The 21,423-nt window shown below is 47.4% G+C and overlaps 1 protein-coding gene across 2 annotated transcripts in view; it reads right to left on the bottom strand.

The window, feature by feature from the left end:
• Positions 1–21,423, bottom strand: part of sno (strawberry notch) — a 100,789-nt gene that overhangs the window by 65,883 nt on the left and 13,483 nt on the right. For both annotated transcript variants that reach the window (XM_055076505.1, XM_050189104.2), the window contains exons 5-8: positions 19,949–20,158; positions 9,742–9,826; positions 2,277–2,367; positions 1,465–1,626 (exon numbers count right to left, since the gene is read on the bottom strand). In XM_055076505.1, coding sequence (XP_054932480.1) covers positions 1,465–1,626; positions 2,277–2,367; positions 9,742–9,826; positions 19,949–20,158 — 548 coding nt within the window. The remainder of the gene's footprint in view (positions 1–1,464; positions 1,627–2,276; positions 2,368–9,741; positions 9,827–19,948; positions 20,159–21,423) is intronic.

Below are 21,423 nucleotides of genomic sequence, written 5' to 3' on the forward strand. Positions count from 1 at the left end.
ACTTTGCATCATTTGTTCTAATGAAGATATACAAAATCTAATTATATATTTGCAATCAGCAGAAAGAACTGAACAATACTGTTAAATATCATCCCGTTCACACTAAAATTAACAAAATTGGTTTTAAGACCCACATCTCCCCTTAAATGACGTCGAACTATGACGTCGAGTGGAGTGCTTATAAGCAGCGATTGTCGGCTGCTTGAGGGTGCTCGTTGTCGTGCTCGTCGTAGTGAGCTGTGTGCTTGTTGTCATGCTCGAAATGTACTCGTGAGCTGTGTGCTCGTAAGATGTTTGCTGTATGCGCCGTCTTGCAGGCTCCATTTGGGAGTCACGCTAGACTGTCGATGTATGTCTTGTCTAAGATGTAAGTAATGTAAATAAATCCTGTTCACCGAGTTCCTCTCTACGACCGTCAACTCCTTCAAATGGTGGCAGCGGCGAGATCGTCCGACGACTCCTACATCTGGTTGACAGCGGTGGGATCGTCCGACAACTCTTACAGCACGCAAAAAGCTGCTGTCGTTGTCCCCTCCACGACAGACGTTTTTCTCGTCGACGCCTAAGTACCGCCCGGCTTGAAGGTTCAAATATACCTCTGCAGCTATCCCAACTTTCCGCTTGAAAGCGGCACTGTAGTGGCATATCCTGCTTGGTGCCATCGCGATAACACCACGCCGCACACCGATACGGCCAACACGACACATGTCAAAATGGTGACCTCGCTTGTGTATGGTTGGCTACTGGCATGGCTAGTAGCGGCTGTGATACTGACTTTTCTAGATGGCACTAGCTATGCACATTTAGTAGTTTCAATGAAAAACTGGTGCGTTTTTTAAAATCCTCGAATCTAAGCCGACCCTAGAGTTTGGAATATGATTATTTGATAAAAACTATCAGCCTAGATTCGAATAAATACAGCATACTTTTTTTGGTGGAATGAGTTTCTCGGACTTGAGATTTTTGGGACTATCTTTCGGTCTCCGCGAGGTCCAGAAAATCGGTTGGCGACTGTAGACCGAGACAGAAGCTCCCTGGATGTTGCCACAGCATGCTCTGGACTGCTGTGAATCTGTGCAAACCCTTGCTCAAAAGCACTGCGGATGCTGCAGCATATGTACTTTGTACTGAGATGCAGCTGTTTAGAGATGACATTCCGATCCGATTGTTCAGAGAAAGTAACCCTTTTGCCTCCTTTCACTATCGGGAGATTTCCAATGGAAGGTTTGTGGGCCGACAACCGTTCTATGAACAGAATTTACTTTTCATAAAATGTGACCCAACGTCCATATAACGAGCCCAAATTCAATAACTTTACAAAAATTCCGGAGAGTCAGAAGGTGTGCAATAATAATAAAATGGCTGTCTATGGCCTTCAAACACAAATGTCCATGCATAACACACCACACAGCACATAGTCATGCTTTAAGTACACTTAAAACACCAATAAACGAAGAAGGATACAACTCCATCAAAGTCGTCGCCGCACCAGTGCAGGAGCTGTTTGAGTCGTGTCTTGTACTTGCCGCCACTTTGGCTTTCACCAATCAGAGACGAGTACGTGGAAAATATGACGCCCTTCTTCACGCTGCCATTCACCTTGGAGGAGATCTTCGCGTATTTGAACTGCAATAGCAAAACACCCCTTGGTAGTTTAGAACTCCTGCAACTGAAGTCACGACTTCGGTTTTGCATTTAATCTATGCTTCCTGATAAGAGAAAAGCTATATCTAAAAGCATGTTAACAGTGCTTGAATCAATTACATGACAGAAAGTCCGTGGACCCACTTTTTGTACAATAGATACAAGATACACCATTCTGCAAGTAAGTGCAAGCACTCATTCAGCACATGTGGATCAAGACTGCAAGATAAAGAATGCACAAGCATTATTATGCGTGTTTTCTTATAGAAAAAAGCAGAATACAACAGATTACCTTTGAGATGTAAAGATAATTCTGCAATAAGCGGAACAGTTCAGGAAACTTCAGTTTCTGAAGATTTAGTGGCCTCGATTAGACAAAATTATTTACAGGTGTTATTTACATTAGTCTCAAAGAGATTCTGTTGTGCGATCGGGAATGAGCAAATTAGTTTGGAAAACCAGTAAATGTATTGCAAATTCTTCACTGCTGTGACGCTCCCAAAACACATTGAAAACAGAAATCACGCTATGTCATTCTTTTCTTTTTACTAGAAAGGCGACTTTATCGTAATGATGCTCACTGTAGAAGTGTGAATATGCATACAAAAAGAGAGAATCTTGACTATTCCTACCTTGTTTAAAGAATGAACCTCAATTTTTCCAGCACCAATGTCCCGCAGGTCCCGTTCGGAATCATACTTCAAATCATTAGACACGCTTACCCTAAAGAGCAAAAAAAAAAGGAAGAAAAAATCAGGTCTATACCCATAAATATTGAGCTTGCAATGGCATGAGCCACTGCTGCCAAATATTTATGCCCCAACACATCAGAACAACTGTGTTTACGCAAAAGTAACTATGTTTACACACAGTCAAATCCACTTATAACAATATTCAAGTGTCTAGAAAATTCCGTTCTCATAACCGATAGTTTTTATACAGCCAATGACAGACCTTTTGTACATGCCTAATAATTCGGACGCCTTCGCAGCACTGCTACGTATCCCCATAGAACCAATCATCAAGGGACGTCTGAAATTTCAAACACGAACCCTTTCCCATCCAACTTTTCAGACTTTTTGCTGTGACTGCAGGTCTAAAACGGCAACAATTGAAGCCACTGCTGCCGCCATATTGATTATCTTGCAGCCTCGGACCAGGGCTCTCACACGATGATCACTGGCAGACACAGTATTGTGCTGTCGTTAGGCCTAGCTGCTTTGACATTCGCTGTCAAGTATCCTGCTGTTCGATGCCATGTTTTCCATTTGCAGTATTCGCCGCTGTGAGCAATGCCGCAGACTCCACCTTCATCAGCCTCGCTGTTGGTGTCAAAACATAGAAGGGACAGCAAGAATCTAAAGTGTTGCATAATGGTGGTTCCCAAAGCTGGCTAGTCGGCCAACTTCCCACCACTGTGCCAGCTGTTAAACTTCCCATTTGTTAGAAATAGGTAATCACACTACCACACTGCACAGCGGCTTGCTGCTTGCTGTTTTCCAGATGCATGAGGCTAGCAGCCGACAAATGGCAAGATTAGCGATCGGCACTGCTTGCTCCCCACCGTTGTGCCGGTTGTTAATCATTCCATTTGTCAGCTACCAGTGTGCGAGGAATGGTGGACAGCAGAGCACCATGCCGCGTGGTAGTATGATTACTGTGTAATCACAATTTCTTTTATTTACCTTAATTTTTTCAGTTATTTATTTAGCTTTTTTTTATGTTTCGGTGGTTGTTGCAATTGCCTTCAACATCGAAGTGCCGCATTCTCATAAACATACCACGGCCCTTTCTCACTGGATTATTACGGTTCATGGTAACTAGAGTCAACTGTACTTCATTATATTAAAGTTTATTATCAACAGTATTATTACAGTCAAATAACGATAATTTGAACTTAAAGGGGCCCGATTTGTTCTAATTAAAAGAAGGACTTGTTCTTGAAGAATTCGTGTACCATAGCGCAATTCACAAATGGCGCAAGTCGTGAAATATTACGGTGCATAAGCACACAGCGAGCGAGCACCACAAAACTGTCCATGTCGGCCAACCCTCACTTCCCAATAATGGCGGGCTAAGCTGGTGCCGAGCCGGCCGAGGTGGCAGCGCTGCCACAGAGGCACGGACACGACGACCATCGAAGATGAGGGAGTTACGAGGGAAGGCGGATTTCCTTTCCCGCCAGCTTGCTGGATGGCACTACAGTGGAATCTCGATGATACGATCACGGCTAATACGAATTTCGGGATGATACGAATTTTTCTGTGGTCCCGGCCGAGCCTCATTACTTTGCAACATGCTAGAGAACGGTTGTTACGAATCAATTTTCGACCCGCGTCAGTTGATACCAAAATTACCGAAGACTGGAAATTCTAAATTGTGCTTGGCGAAAGCCAGTCGCTGCTGCCGTCTGCGCTACAATTCATTCGCTTTGGTGTTCGGCGATATCGCCTGTCGCTGCTGCCGCTTTCGTTCTGCTTCCCTGCCTTTGGTACCCGGCGATCTAATCAGTCGCTGTTGGAGTTTCCGTTCTCCCTCCCTTGCTTTCGCATCTGGTGACATGTTTTGTCGTCGCATGTGCTCGTTGTTCTTCTGGCGTTTCGTGTTGTGGGAATCCAGCGTGCGCTGCCACTTCTCCGAACCGGTTGGCGCGGAATCACTGGGCCGCGTCGGAGCCATGCTTCTCATTCACTCGACTGCAACGAGACGTCTGGCGAAGGAGCGGCGGTGCAGCTGCCACTGCCGACGCATGGCCGACGCGTGCGCGCTCATTTTACCGCTACTGTGTGACCTCACGGTTGCTATGCGCAGCAGCGTCCCCCACCGGCACGTCAGTTGCTAAGGAGGGGAGGAGGTTGCGCCGCTGTGCGGAGGAGAGGCCACAGTTGGCACGATTCCAGCACACGGACGGACGCGACCGCAAGCATGAGCCAAAGCTTTTGACACCACCCACCGACGGCCGTGAAAGAGAACAGCGCGCAGTCACACGATTTCTCCCTTTCTCTTTTGGTGTGGAGGCGCGGACGTGGCACCGGACAGCACGGAGGCCGCGAAGAGTTTGAAGCAGTGACGCTTTTCTTGCTTTTGTGCTTTTCCTCCTTTACCATGTGCCATCGGACGGAGTAGCTGCTGTGTTTCGGACCGCGTTCTTTGCGTTAGACGTGGGCGACAGCGAAGGTCCACCACTGGCGGCTGAAACGCTGCATGCGCTCGAAGTTCTGAGGCGTGCTATGGCCGCGGACGACACGTGCACGCGTTTTTATGGATTTGAACTGTCTGCTAAGTTACCTGACAAATAAAAGGAGGCAGAAGGACATTAGAGACTTTTTCTTCAAGAAATAAATGCTTTTTACGTACGTGTGCCTGAATGAGTTCATCCCCGACTCTTTATAATTTAGCTAGTTTTAATTGTTTCGATGATACGAATTTCGACTGATACGAATATTTTTCGTGACCCCGTGAGATTCGTATCATCGAGATTCCACTGTGATTACCTCTGCCACCTACTGCCATCGAAGCAGCGGGGTTGCCGTGGCCGGAGTGGGCCTCTGCTACTGCTTCTTTTCTCTGCATGCTCGCATGTTTTTTGCTTTGTCTGCTGATAGATCGGCGCTGTGTTTATGTTCTTTGTCCTGCATTATTAATGCAAGTAACGTCTTATCAAGAATATCGAAGTCATTGCCACTGATCATAATCAAGTTGGTGCGATCCCTTCCGTTGCGGTGTCGCTGTGTTCAAAAGACAAGGAGAACGTGGTACTGGGCGTCACCTTTGCATCCTTGTATTCAGTGTCTGTTTTGCCGTAGAGAGTTGGATATTGCGCACCGTCTCAACAACCTTTCCATTGGGGAGTCTCGATTTAGACGTGTCATTGTTTAAAAAAAAAAAAACGAGAATAAGTTTAATTAAGCTAACCAAAACAAGTGGTCCGGCTGAACCCGATGCGAGTACGAATAGAGCAGTCTGGAGGGTCCGCATGATACCAGTTTTACGTGCATACGTCACTGTGGAGGCCACTCTTATTGGTCTCCTCCTCTAGCAGCTCGCTTTCCACCGCAGCCATGAAAACTCAACCCAAGACCAATCCGTCCCGTGGCGTGCATTTTGGCGCTATGTGAGACAAAGTAAAACATACGCCACAATTTTTTTTTTTCGGCGCGTGGCATTGAGGGGTCTCTCCTAAGCCTTTCCTCTATGGTGGAGTCAGAGCAGTGCTGGTCGGAATTGCCGCAACGTGATTTGGCGCGCTGCTGAGAGCATTGTCGAAGAGCGGTATGTCCGACTTAACCATTGCAAATGCTTGCACATGTGAATTACTGGGCGTTTTTGCCCACTGAAACACCATATTTACTCGCACAATGAATGCACTCGCGTAATGAATGCAGCCCAACTTTTCCAATCAAGAAGTGTGTTTTTTTCTTTTTCTCTCATAATGACAGCACCCTGAACTTGTTGCCTTGAAGTAGAATAACACACAGTACGATTCGGCATCTGGTATGGCGTTCAGAAGGTGCGATTGTGTTTAACCTCGTGTCGGACACTGAATCGTACTGTGTCTCCTACTTTTATTGGTATAGCAAATATATGGATGCTGCAGGCACATTTTGTCGTCAAGGTGTAGGTGTGAGTGAAAGTGCACGAGGGAAGCTGACAATCGTGGCTCAATCACGCGCGCAGTCTTTCGTCATGCAAAAGGCCCCGGGGCCAGAATGGAGGTGAGGGGCAACGGCGTTGTATTCTGGCAACTGCGTATTGCACAACCATGCTCGAGGGGCACCAACGATTGCGGCGTTTTACTCCGGCAGCAACTGCGCGTTGGACGGCCGCGCTGCACCCCAACTTCGAAGCAATCTGCATCAGGGCCGAGTCGATGGCGGCTTATGCCTTTGTGCATGCTGCGTTCTCGCCACTCAGTTTGCGTTGAAGCAAATGTTCGCAAGTTTATACGGCTGATAAAACTACTACAGTCGCCGACCGATTTTCCGGACTCCAAAAATGCGGACATGCCCGATTATTCGGTCAGCTTCGCGGCACCGCCATTCTTCCCATAGACAATAATGTATAACAACTGCCGAAAGTTCGGACACGTTGCAACCTCTCGTCTGATTTTTCGGACACTCCTTGAGCCAACTCGATCGAGAGCATCATGCACCGACTCTGACCGGCACATAGTTCGACTTGCTGAAGGCCATTTTTGTTTTGAACAGAGCCTCCTTGCTGCCCCACGAGGTGGCGCTACCAGAAATCCCCGCTCATCATCATCGTTTCTGCCTGGTTCGATAGAGTGGCTCTACAGCAGTTCCGGTTTCAGCTTAGTAAGCCATGTCAAGACAATCCGGCAGCTGATTTGTTTCTTCGTGCACGACACTGCGAGGAGGCCATGTTTTTCGTTTGTGCGACTGGTGTCGGCACGGTGGTGTTTGCTTTGTGTGCTGTGTTGAGGTTTCGGTGATCCAACGCGGCGCACGGAAACATCGCGTCAAGTGTCTAATGGCGCTGACAGTGCCCGCGCAGACTTCGCTGGGAAATGCCGGCAAGCGGGTGCCGGGAGGCCTAAGATTTGTCGCCTTCCGATGTGCTCCCTACTGACACAGAAAATGTTCTGCCGAGACCTGCGCAGTGGTTGCATTGCGATTCCGGACGCCGTCTCATTTGAAAGTTTCACAGGCACTGACACTGCTGTACTGACATGCGCAGAACTCGACGACGGCGAGATCATTCGTCAGGTTTCTGCTGCACCGCCGGACGATGACTGCGAGTCGGAAGATGACGCACCATGTGCTACGCTGCTGTCGCATGCGGAGCGTGCACAAGCAGTGACTGTGCTTTCAGCCGCCTATAGTGACCGAACGACCCTCTCCGAGATTCAGGCTTATCTGATTGCGCGTAAACGGAACAGCGTGCAACGGCACATTCACGATTTCTTCAAGCCTACTGCCGAGCCCGAATAAGTGCGTGGAAATAAAGGATTTAATTTTCTTTTTCTTAATCTGCTTTTTCGGACACCTGTTTATTCGGACATTTCCGCAATCCCCGTGAGGTCCGAATAAACGGTCGGCGACTGTATCCTTACTTTGTATAGCTGTCTACGCATTTGCTATCTCAATCAATGGTTTGCATTTTGGGCAAAATTGACTATTTTAGAGCTGGGTGCGAAACAACGCTCAATATTTTACCTCGCATAGTGAATGCACCCCCCAACTTTGTGCATATTTTTGGGCGAAAAAAGTGTGTTCATTATGCGAGTAAATACTGTACACAACGAATCAGAAGTTCGAATTAAGGAAATTCGGCTGTGCAAGTAATAAAAAGCAAGTTGTTTCGAGAAGCGTCTCCCCTTCAGGGCGGAAGCGAGGATCAGAGCTAACTTTTTTGTTCTTAGACCTAGAGAAACGAAATTTGGCAGCCACACTCTAAAGAAATATGCAGTTCCATTACGATACCTTGACTAGTTTTCAAGTTACAAAATGTTACATGTGTTCTGCTTGTGGAAAACCTGGCACTGTAACGAAACATGCCAGGGAGCTGCCTGTAGTTTTAATCTTTGCTCAAAAGAGCAGTACAGGGTACAACAGTTCCAAAACTTTTTTAACCACTTTATTTAGTTATTTTTACACAGAACATCATGTTCACCTTCACTAATTGCACTAGAACTTGTCATTCCCAAATTAGCACGCAGAAAGAAAAATAAAGCTCTCAGCAAGATATTAAAGACTGTCATACCCTCAAGCACACTTCAGGGAATACATGAAAACAAACAGTCGACACTCGACGTACTTAGTTGCGCAGTCAGAGGCGCCGATGCACAAAATGCTTAGGTGAGGGTCCGAGATGTCCGCTAGCAACGTGCTTTGTCGCTGAGTCAGAGACTCCTATGCACGAAATGCTTAGCAGCGGGTCTGAGGATTGCGTGTGCGATGTGCTTGGTCGTGAATTCCGAAACACCGAGTGCTGAAAGGCTTAGCCACGTGAACCTTGGTCATGATGTCCGCGTCGCCGATGCTCGGTATGCTTAGCCATCGGTCTGAGACGTCCACAAACGTAGGGATCGGCTACGCTACTGCGATGTCAGCGTAGCACTTGCTTTGACACGTCGAGATTACGGCGAGTGAAGACTTCCTGACTCATGAGGTGCAAAGAGCCGAGCAAACGACGCAAGCGCCGCACCAAAGGCGAACCGTGCCGGAGTCACATGGAGGGTGCGGCCAATCGCAGACTCTGGCATGACCTTCAATCACTTGCTTTTTGTGTGCTTGTCTCTGTATGGAGGAGGTAGCTGAAGCGGCAAATTTGAAGACAGATAAATGTGCTTTCTAGCGAGACCAAGATGGCGGCGCTCAGCTGCGCTGTTCTGGAAATATTGTGGCTTGAAAAATGCCCTTCTTTCTTGATTTTCACGAAATTTTTTGTCACACTGGCGTATAAAACAAATTTTTTAGACCACTTCTACGTGGCTTACAGTGATATCTTGGAATCAGATTGAAAAAGAGTTATAGAAACCGAAAATGTACTTTTAAAAAAATAAATTTTTTGCCATTTTTCGCGATGCGAAATCCGCGTCCCCCATGATAATTGGTATAATATCACTACATTGTATTGGTCTAAATTTTTTCTTTGCGAAGATAAATTAGCAGGCTTTCTGATCATAAAAATTGGAAGTATCTTACTTTTTTTTCTTGTTATAAAGATCAGGTGTGCATATAGAGTTAGGGGCACATTAGTTGCTTATGTGGTGCCTATAAAACTGGGTAATTAGAAACGGGCAAATTTAATCAAACAAGCCTCAAAACGAGATTGGTCGCTCCATTGCCAATACAAGCACTGCATCATCACACATGCAAGAAAATGGTGCAACAGCTCTACGGAGAGAATGTACTAACAATGTAGCTCCGTTGGATCTTGGCCTCCTGCTTACAATTTGGCATATGATTAAAGCACCCTCTTGTATTCTTTTTCTGGAACACTTACTACAGGCTTCATGCACATCAAAGCAGGTACTTGCTAAAAGAGCTACATAGCGTTCTTTATATACCTTTAACAGTGCAATTAAATATGCAATTCCACTACGCGCCACGACGGAAGGCGATGCCTGCTCACCAGATTGCTCTCTTGCGACCCAAGAGGTAGTTCTCGTAAATAATCCCGGCAATGGTTCGACCTTTGCCCACACCAGCACCGTCTCCTGTAAAATTACAAAAGTGTGCAATGATCAGCCACAAGTGTAGTTATTTAGGCTTGTTGGTGTAATGTCTTGCACATTTTTCTTGTACCGCAAAACACACAAGGATGTAGAAGAAGAACAGAGACACACACAGGCACTAGTGCATGTTTAGTGCATTTCTTGTAGTTCACTACAAGAAAAATCTGCAAAATTATCAGCCACAAGCCTGTGACAGAACCAGGAATTTGCAGTGACCATGAAAATGCACTGTCCCTATTTCTCAAGCAAAGTGGCAAGCAGCCTAAACTGTGCCAGCATCGAGCAGTCAATTGAGAGTTTTATCATGTTCGGTATTCTGGTACTGTCGAACCCCCTCTACATGATACCAGTTCTACAATATATCGATTCTAACAATGAGCAGCTGGTCTACCACCATCAACTTTTGTATGTGTTCTATGGCAAAACAAGCTGCTGACTACAATGCTCTCATGCCAAGTTATCAGTTATAACAATTAAATCTGGCTACTGGGTGCACACGGAAAGAAAAAAGAACTAGAAATCCCTGGAGGGGGGGAATATTGACAGTCACTTTAGCATATGCTAAAGAGGATGAAGGCAGAAGCCTGCGCACTCACGAGATATTCACTAAATTACTGTACATTCTCATTCTAATGCGTTGTTATGCTCTATTACTTGTTTTCTTCCAACAAAGGTCGTGGGTTCAAGTGCCTCAACTCTACCTTAATTAATGCCACAGGTCATGCGTTCAACTCCCACCATAGGTTGTGCGTTTTAGTGTCTTAATTAACTATAACCTTACTAATTAACTTCACCTTAACACTAAAGCTCATGTGTTCGACTCTGATCAGCAATTTCGGTGCCATTGAATTCTGGTCCCACCAAAGGTCGTGAGCATGAGTAACTTGATTAACTATACCTTAATTGTGCCTTAACACCAAAGGTTGTGGCTCCAACTCCCACCAAAGGTGCGTTTGAGCGCCTTAATTGCCATGGTAATTAAGACTATCCTTACTGTGTCTTAGTTAACTTGCCCTTAATTAACACCGAAGGTCAAGGGTTCAAGTGCACAATAATCAATTTTGGTGCCATAATGCCGGATGGTCAATTTTTCAGCCTACAAGCCACTTTAGCGTTCGCCTTAAAAAGAGAACTGTCAGACTTGCCCGTGTGCCACACACCACACAGCACGCTTTTGTCGCATCACTGGTCTCAGGTGCCCCTCTCCCGGCACCCTCACAACCCTCCGATACATGAGAGGACTCAACTGTGCCGACATTAAAGGAGTGGAAGGAAGATGAGGTGCACGAGGGAGACAATGCACAGAGCAATGCAACATAGGCGTGCTGTGCATAGTGTGCGGCCCAAAGGTGGTGGTGGCTCTAGCCTCTATTGTGTTCCTGGATTCTGCTTTCCTTTTCTTCGGCACAGGCACGCAGTGGTGAGATCTAATTGTTATAACCAGCAATGCAACATGGGAACATTGCAGTAAATGGTTTGTTTTGCCATAGAACACACAAAAATGTTCACAATGCCAGGGCTGCTCACAGTTACATCTGAGTCTTGTTAAAACCAGTAGTGCTATAAGTGGGTTATATTGTACTTTTTTCTGTTGAATTAAAACTGTTAGATGCTCATCTCATATGTTCATCATATATAAATAATGCAGGAATGCATATGTACCTCGACCGATTGTGCTTTTGTTCTTTTAGTGCTTCTTTGTGATGAAGTGTTGTCTACTTGCTGCTGTTTATATGTGCCGTGGTGCTTTCTACCATGCCAATGTTTCTACTTGGGCTTTTGAATTTTTTGTTACTTCTACAAGCGATATCCTACTTTCTTTATTAAAATAAAGCTCTTTCTCAATTTTCACATGCTGTTAAAATATTTTGTCCTACATATTTTGTGGTGTATACCCACTATCTCTGTACCTCTGTACTACTCGACGCATATTTTTCTTTTTTTTACTACCCACTCCTGCCTAGAGCCTGGTAATCAAGCTGGCAGCAGGAAATAAAATAAAAAATCTCTTACGCCTTTTTCATGCAACCCAGTTATAACAATAATCGGTTTTAACAATGGGATTTTCTTGGCACTTGAATATTGTTACAAGCAGATTCGACTGTATACACAATGGCATTTGCGTAATACCAGGTTAGTGGAAGCTGGTCGCGAGATCTTCTGAGAAGTTGTATAACCACAATGCCTTTTAGACATTTTTGTGTCCCGCGGCTGTTCTTATCAAAAAGAATTTAAAGAGGCCACGTGTTCACAATTAACACGCTGCAAAAGATATACACCAGCAGCAAAGTAGAATACACTTAATTACTGCAATAATAGCTCCGTGTTTGTCTGGTTGATGCTCTGTGTCACCAACTCAGCAGCTAACACTTACGCCTCCAGTCTGCTAAGCCAGGATATACGTAGCGAAAGCTAAGGCATAGCATGGTTAGCCTTGGTTAATCTTGATTGCAAGTCCAGGTTAGTCTGGTTGTCTAGCTATGTTGCGGCGCTTAGCCAGTCGTTCGGCGCGCTGTTCGTCTGTTTCCTTGGCGATTCGTTTCCTCTTCATCTCGTTCCATTGTCGATTCCAGGCCTCCTCCTGCATATCAGGACTGTCGCCATCCATACTGCCGCCTCAACTTTAATTGCAGCGCATGCGAACTCTCCTTTTCAGTCCTCCGACATGTTATCACGCGTGCAACGCAGCTGGCGAAGCGAGCGGAGGCGAGTGCAACGACGAGGAACACGGTCTGACATCATGTGCCTCCTCAGAGCACCGCCACAGTGAAATCGCAAGTTTGCGGCCAGTAAAGCTTTCGCTTTAAAAGTTGTGCTAGCTGCAAAGGCATAGTAGGCCAGGCGACAGCATCGATGAGAAAAACGTCTGTTGTTGGAAGGGCCAATGGGAGACACTTTTGCGTGTCCCGCAACGACGAGATGACAGCGATAAGGAAGATAAGCGTGCAATAACAGAGGAGCTGTTCACCGAGATTACGGCATGTTTCGACGCGTGCTATGCTGCACTGTCTACGCATGCATGGGCCCGTGGTCGCGAGCTTGCACGCGTCCGCAACCGTACGTGTGGTCTGGGCTATAGGGACGAGGCTAACAGTGGTGATGACAAAGAGTGAGCTCAGCACGTTCATATTAAATAAATGCCGTTATCATTTTATGAACGCTGCCGTCAGTTTTTTTTTTCTGTGGCCTACATTCGAGGTAAGCTTTTTAAAATCTTTTATGGCTTCAAACATTCGGAGGTTGGCTTAGAATCGGGGCTGGCCTAGATTCGAGTAAATACAGTATTATTTTACTGAAGCACAATACAAAGTAAAAGTATAAACAAGTCTTTCATACCCCTGAAGCTGTAAAAAGTAATGAAACTGATTTTCCTCTTAAAGAGCACTGTTTCAGTTTGCTCGATTTTGGCGCACCCCTCCACGTCCAAAGAATCGAACATCGGCTGATTTTGACACATCTCTCACGATTGTCAATTTGGATTTGCAAAACCAGCTTTTGAGATTTGCAAAGTGCACAGTGTATGATAGCAGCAACGTGTGTTCAAAAAACGTGAGCGAGAATACAGCCTCACTATGAAACTTACGCTCTCATGTTCCAACTGTGGAGACATCGCGTCCGCGTGGAGCGGGCCGCGCGTAAGCGGCGAACAGATGGTGAACCCATTCGTTGTACATATTTTGGCAGCGCGTGCTATGCAGCGCACTGGGAACCAACAGACAGCACTTAATGATATTTCTTCGGCGATGAACATTTACAACCGTGGTCTCCACAACAAGACGTGGCAGAAATACGTGAAAAAAAATTGACCCCTGCAGCAATTCGTGCGGCCGGAGAAGTGAGTACCGAAAGTGCACAATCGGTTCAGCAACTACAGTCGCCAACCATTTATTCGGACCTCACGGGGACTGTGGAAATGCCCGAATAAACAGGTGTCCAAAAAAGCAGATTAAGAAAAAAAAAATGAAATCCTTTATTTCCACGCACTTATTCGGGCTCGGCAGTAGGCTTGAAGAAATCGTGAATGTGCTGTTGCACGCTGTTCCGTTTACGCACAATCAGATAAGCCTGAATCTCTGAGAGGGTCGTACGGTCACTATAGGCGGCTGAAAGCACAGTCACTGCTTGTGCACACTCCGCACGCGACGGCAGCATAGCACATGGTGCGTCATCTTCAGACTCGAGAGTCATCGTCCGGCGGTGCACCAGAAACGTGATGAATGATCTCGCCGTCATCGAGTTCTACGCATGTCAGTACAGCAGTGTCAGCATCTGCGAAATTGTCAAATGAGACGGTGTCCGGAATCGCAATGCAACCACTGCGCAGGTCTCAGCAGAACATTTTCCGCGTCAGTAGGGAGCACATCGGAAGGCAACAAATCTTAGGCCTCCCGACACCCGCTTGCCGGCATTCCCCAGCGCAGTCTGTGCGGGCACTCTCAGCGCCATTAGACACTTGACGCGATGTTTCCGTATGCCACATTGGATCGCCGGAACCTCGACACAGCACACAAAGCAAACACCACCATGCCGACATCAGTCGCACAAACGAAAAATGTGGCCTACTCGCAGCGTCGTGCGCGAAGAAACAAATCATTGCTGGATTGTCTTGACATGGCTTAAACCGGAACTGCTGTAGAGCCACTCTATAGACCGAGGCAGAAACGATGATGATGATGATGAGCGAGGATTTGCTGTAGCGCCACTTCGTGGAGCAGCAAAGAGGCTCCGTCCAAAACAAAAATGGCGTTCAGCAAGTCGATCCATGCACCAGTCGGAGTCGTTGCATGGTGCTCTCGATCGAGTTGGCTCAAGAAGTGTCCGAAAAATCCGACGAGAGGTTACAAGGTGTCCGAACTTTCAGCAGTTGTTACACATTATGGTCTATGGGGAGAATGGCGGTGCCGTGAAGCAGACCGAATAATCGAGCATGTACGAATTTTTGGAGTCCGGAAAATCAGTCGGCGACTGTATACAGTGTGCTGAACTTGGGAAACGCTAACAACATCGCCGTATCCTTTGATGGTTCGTGGATGACACTTGGACACTCATCTCATATAAAGGTAGGCGCAGTTGTAGAACTTTTCTCGGGGCTCCTGCGTTTTAAGCAATTTTTGTGCTGGCTGCGTGCGGGGACCAAAGAAGGATGACCCAATGTACACAGCTTGGAGGGCTAGCCATTTATGCCGAAAGAACACAGACAAGAAGGCTGGAGAACTGGAGGTGCAAGCTGGCCTTCTACTTTTCGAGAGGTCCCTCAAGAAAAGTGGCGTTCGCTACACGACAGTTTTATTTGATGGTGTTGGAACCTCGGCGCTGACGCCCGTTGTTGCAATCGGACCGCTGGCACGAGTTGTTGCAACTGGGTCGCAAGCCCCAAGGGTAGCGTTGGCCTGGCGGCCTGGGGCACAACTGGAAGCATCCGAAGGTCCTGGCAAAGCATGAGTCGACTCCTAACAGAACAACTTGTTTATTCTAGCATCGCAAAAGAGCGGCCGGTCAGGTCGACCGAAGTGGAGAGATGGGAGAGCACGTTACTCAACAGAAGAAATCGGAGCCTCTCTCGGCGTCCGGGAGCAGCTGCTCGTATACTCTCGGAGTCGAGGGGAAGAAGGAACGCCTCGTCAGAGGCGCACGTGATGCGCGGCACGGACAGGCTGAGAGACACGTTGGGACGAGTGTAGTGACGCATCCGCCGGTCAGACCTCCTCGCTTCACACTTGGGGAGCTCCTCTCCCCAGCTGCCACGCTTTGACAAGCGTGGGCACCAACATGCACACACACACACACGCACACTTGAAGACACGTGGCATTGAAACATGCCTGGACGCGCTTGGCGGGGAGGCGTATCAGCGGCGCTGAACGGGCCAAAATGTCCGCCGCTTTGAACGAAGCCCCGGCATCCGTTGCATCCGCGCCGGCTATACCGCGCGTTGTAGGCGAAACGTAACAATGGCAACAGCCGCACTTTTCTTGCTTTGCAAGAGGCCGATGTCTACGGTTACATGAAAATTGAAGAAGAAGATTCTGTTAACCACGTGCAAAAGCGTATGGGCACAGCCCTGCCAACTTGATCCCCAAACACAAGGGGACAGGGAACCTTGGTGGCAGAGGAAGGCTCACGGGTGACTTCACAACAAAGTTGAGCTGTGGCTGTGGTTGGGCGTTGAAATCGCACAAAGGAGACGTAGAGGCAACTCACAAGGCTGTGATGGCGACATATTATCACATTACTTCTAATGATGAAGTCGCTAATCACAGTCTGTGCCCAACGGGCCCAGATTCTTGGTGCCGGCAGAATGCAGCAGCAGCCCGAGGCGAGCCTACTCCCAAATACAGTGGAACCCCGTTCATACGTTTTTCACCGGACCGCGAAAAAAAAAATGTAACAGCCGGGAAAACGCAACAGTGAGGAAAGGTCCGAAAATTAATGAAAACAGTGCAACTTTGCCTTGAAACAATTTATTTTGGCATCAAGTGAGCTTAGGTCTTAAAAAAAATCGAGAATGGTCGATTGCCGTTTTTTCCGCTCGCTGGAAAACACCACGCGTTTCTCGATGGCCTGGAAAGCCGCATTGCTCTCAGCGTTGCTTTGAGGTGCGACGTACCTGCGAAGGAGGTCCAGAGCCGCGACGGCTTCTCCAAAGCTCGGGTCCGCCAACTCCCCGGAATCATGCGGCTCGTGCTCCTCGTCGTCACCACAGTCTGAGACTTCACTCGCGACCGAGTCTGCAACGATCTCGGCGATACTACGACACTCGGACGTCACGACAGCAGCATCCACGGCAACGTAGTCGTCATACGTGACGCCCGTGGCACCCAGCGCATTCAAAGCTTCACTCAGCTCTTGATCATGAGAGGCTGCTTCCGTCTCTTCAGCTTCCGTGGCAGTTTCCTCTCCGCCATCCATGCGAAAGCCACACCGCGCGAAGCAGTGCTGTGCAGTTGACGCGTTCACTGCAGTCCACGCTGAAGCGACGTAGTGCATAGCGTCCAGTATTGAAATGATCGTAGGCTGCTGTCCGCGATCAATACGCGCCAGACAGCGCTTTACGATGGACTTCCTGTACGAGTGCTTTAAGTTCTTTATGGCGCCGGCATCCAACGGCTGCAAGTGGCTTGTAGTGTTTGGAGGAAAAAAAACAAGCTCAACGTTCCGAAGAAACGGCGGGTCTTTCGGGTGGGCAGCACCAGAAACAGGACAACACTCCTGCACTGGGAGCCCATCTTATTGTCGAAGTAACGAAGAAATTCTTCGAACAAAGAACCCGTCATCCATGCACGACTGTTGCTTCTATAGTGACATGGCAGCAGGCGAATGTTCTTTAAGCACCGTGGGTTTCGGTATTTTCCGATTACCCATGGCTTCAGCTTGTCCGAGCCATCCATGTTGCAGCAAAGGAGCACCGTCAATCTTTCTTTGCTGCATTTGCCTCCGTGGCATGCTTCGCCCTTCAGGCTTAACGACTTGGATGGCTGCACCCGAAAGAAAAGACCCGTTTCGTCGGCATTGTATATGTCACAAGGCTCATACCCCTCAATTATGGCAGATAGTGTGGCCTTCCAATCGTCGACTGTTTCCAAGTTTACACTTGCTGCTTCCCCGGATACCGTCTTATACGCGATGCCGTGCCACTTCCGGAAACGGTCGATCCAGCCATTTGACGCCGCAAAGTCACTGATGCCCAGTCGGTCGGCTATTTCCATCGCCTTCTCGCGCAAAATGCTGCCGTCGAAGTTGACACCGGCAGCGCGAGCTTGTTTAAACCAAGTAAGAAGCGACTCGTCGAGGTTTCCATACTTGGCGCCACGAGCCTGCTTAGCTTTCGGGCCGAAGAGCGCGGCATTCCCTTGTATCTCGGCACTCTTCGAAACGATGCTGTTAAGCGTCGAGGGTGGCAGACCAAGATCCTTGGCGATGTCGACTCTTTTCCGCGCTGGCTGCCTGTCGACTGCGTTGAGAACATCCAGCTTTTCCTCAAGGGAAAGCGCTCTGCGCTTGCGCGACGCCATCAAAGGACGACAAATCGCTCGCGGTGTTAGCGAGGCCCGACGAGGCGTAGCCAGCGTAGGTGTTGACGGGAGGACACGGACGACTCGGATGGGTTGAACCGCACAAACAAGAAAGACTGGATTAGCGAGGCCTGACGAAGCATAGGCAGCGTAGCTGTTGACGGAAGGACACGGACGACTCGGATGGGTTGAACCGCATAAACAAGAAAGACTGGATTGCTGCGGGCCCGCGGGTTTTACTCGCTTCGGCTGACGAGGCAGTCGCCATCTAGTGACAATCTCTCCAACTCGCGTGCGGCTTTTTATGGCCTCTGAGATTACCCACGCGCGTGCTAAGGGGTGATCTCGGAGGCCATGGTCTTGTAGCCAATTCCGTAGCCAAGCCTGGCCAAGACTCGTCAAAATGGCGGTTGGCGCGCGTTGCCCGGCCGGGTTCGGGGTGCCAGGTTGCGACGTAACATGCGGGAACGTTTTCACAGCCACAACGTAATAGCGGGGTACCGAATACATTGGATCCTATGGGAGCTATGCCGGGACCGGACGAAAACGACGTAACAGCCGGGAAAACGCAGCAGCGAGGAACGTAACAGCGGGGTTCTACTGTACCAGTATAACTTGCCACCTCATGTGTGCAAAGCATTGCTTCCAATTTATGAGAGCCTCTTGGAAAGGAAGCTTCTTGAGCAGTGCCAGAGAGGTAAAACTCAGAACAACAATGAGTGTTTTCATTCCATAATCTGGTCACTTGCACCAAAGCAACGCCATGCATCATTATTCACTGTAGAAGCTGCTGTGGCAGAGGCAGTGATGCGATTCAACGCAGGCAACAGGAGGACATCGGCAGCAATCCTGAACGAGCTCAGCATGAATCCCAGCCCAGTGAGCAACAAACGGATGGCTGAGAAGGACAAACGCAGAGAAAAAGAATGTGCTCGCAGTCATTCCTTGGCCGACAGTGTTCAAGGGGCACTGAGGAGACAACATTTAAACAGCAGCAGGCAATTAGACTACATTTCTGGGGGTTATTAGGAATGTATGTGTGTAAATATATATAAAACATTTGTTAATTTTCATTAAATTTTGTGCTGTTTGTTTTTTGCATTTTTCTCGGAACACAAATTTTTGGCTCATGAAATATTGAGGAAAAATATCTCAACACCTAGAACAGTTAGAACTGAAATTCTTTTTGCAGAATGAAGCCTAATGTGTACTCGATGAAAGATAGCAAGCGGATTTCTTACCGTTCATTTCAGAAATTAATTATTTTGCTACATTTTCTGCCACATGGTTGCCACATTTTGTGGGCTTACATTCAATGGGCTGTAAAGTATCTATTAATGGTCACATCAAAAAAGTGTTTGCTATACTTCTATCCTTACTCCTTATGCTATCTAACCATGCCTTACAAATAATTTTTACTGTGCCATATATTTTAAATTGAGGCCACAAAGAAGGGGAATTAAATATTGATTACCTTAAGAACTAATTGAGCTACACCAAAACTAAGTACATATCTGAAATCAGTGCAGAAATATAGATAAGACTGGCATGTTTAATTAGTATGGATGAGAAAATAAAGAAGATTATTTATATAGCAGTGTCCCTCCTTAAAAGAAACAGTGATGTTACAGGAATACCTAGATAACAAGCTCCAAATTCTTAGTACAGAAAAAATATGGGCAGACAAAATAGTTGCAAAAAGAAAACAGTGCCTTCAACTACGAGGCCCAACAAGCCCCAAACACATACACTGACTGGCTGCCAGAAACACGAAACAATGAAAATTTAAAAAGAAAATCAAATCTAGTTGCATTGTCTAAGCATCCTTATTATAATGACAATTTTTAGTGTACTCCCCAGCCTGCTCTGTGATTGCCCCTCTAACAGCAGTTCCATAAAACAGTGCATCGGGGACTGGGGCTACAATCTGGTACTAGCCATGAGAAATCTCGCAAAAGTCAGCAAATGAGAATACTGTGTCCCCTGTACCACACTATTTGGAAAGTCTGGCCAGGCATGGCCGACAACCACGCCAAATTTTCCGATACTGTGACGGGGCCATGCGGCCATCCCAACTGAACGGCCAGTGCTTACCGATGAGGAATCCGGCTCGGCTCCCATCGGGAAGTAGCACTTCATGCTGCTGGCTGGCATAGACAATTGCCTCCAGCTGGAGTGCGGACAGCAGTGCACGATCGATCACCTCCTCCGGAATGGACAGGTTGTACCACACGGCCGGCGGTTGCACACTCGACAAAGAACTAGTCTCCACCACAGCATCCGGATGCCGCTCTCCAATTTTCACTAAAACAAAGAGAGAGCGAGACACAGCTGCTTACAGAGAGTGAAGTCTGGGAAAATGTGGCAAGCAACCTCGCAGAGCCCTTCCAAGTTTGCAGTGTCTCAGAATGAACCGGAGCTAATCAATGAAAACCAACGGTTTCTGTCGTTACACTGTTTTGTATGTTGGTGGCGCTGTGCCGTCTTGGAGCCCCTTCAATGACGGGCACCGTGTTGCAGCTCCTACTGAATGCAACTGTGAAGCCTTTGTGCGAGACACACACATGAAAACGATGCACCACTTGCACTTCTGTGCCATATGAATTTTGTTTGCTACATTACGAACAGCGCGGAATCATGTGCACAGCACACCAATGCCTGCTGTAATGCGAAGCTTAACAATCACTCGGCAGGCCTGCTAATGCATGCCTACTACTTCATAAGTTCTTCAGAAAAAGCTGGAGGTAAAAAATCAACAGATTCTGTCATTGCTGACTCCCAAAAACCAGGCCAATTTGGATGCATAAAGTGACTTGCAGCAACACAAATTTGCTATGCTGCCAGACCTACCCCTATTGCTATGCTTCAGACAATGCATGCCAACACAAGGTTTAATGAAGTGACCCAAAAAATTGGATACAGTTCAACCTTGCAATAAAGAAATTGGCAGAGAACGCAAAAAAATTCGCTTTCGCAAGAATTTCGCTGTTGCGAGATAATACAGCACAGGTAGGCAGTGCGTCGCAGAACGAAACTTTATTTGTAAAACTCTGTTTGCTTATTTTGGCAAGCTTGCGAGGACATAGAACTGCATTCCCAACAGTACGAAGTGCATCGCATGCGTCAATCAGCAGTGGCAGCACTGATGTAGAGCAGTATTCTCAGTCAATTGCTTTCGGGGATACGATCACTTTTGCAAGATTTTGCGTAACTCGACACCGGACACATAGCAACAGCTCTCCACGCATGCAGAAGCATTTCTCCAGTGCACGCTGTCGCCCGTAGGGACCGACGCATCCAGCGCGATGCGCCGAGCACGAGAGTGATCCCATCTCATATACCCGAAAGCAGTCGATCGAGATTACAGATCCTTTTGTGCAAATCTGCATCTGGCACAGAATCCGCAAACAATGTATGTTGGGTGGGACCAAACTAGTGTTCTTGAAGCAAGGAATGCGCATTCCCAGACGATCACTCAATCACGAGAATGATTCGTGGCACTCCATGCTGCGACCGCCATCTCAAGCACCATAAACAGTTCCACGTCGGTGGGACGTAGATTTCCTTGT

This window comes from Dermacentor andersoni, chromosome 3 (genome assembly GCF_023375885.2).
Source record: "Dermacentor andersoni chromosome 3, qqDerAnde1_hic_scaffold, whole genome shotgun sequence".
NCBI lineage: Eukaryota > Metazoa > Arthropoda > Arachnida > Ixodida > Ixodidae > Dermacentor > Dermacentor andersoni.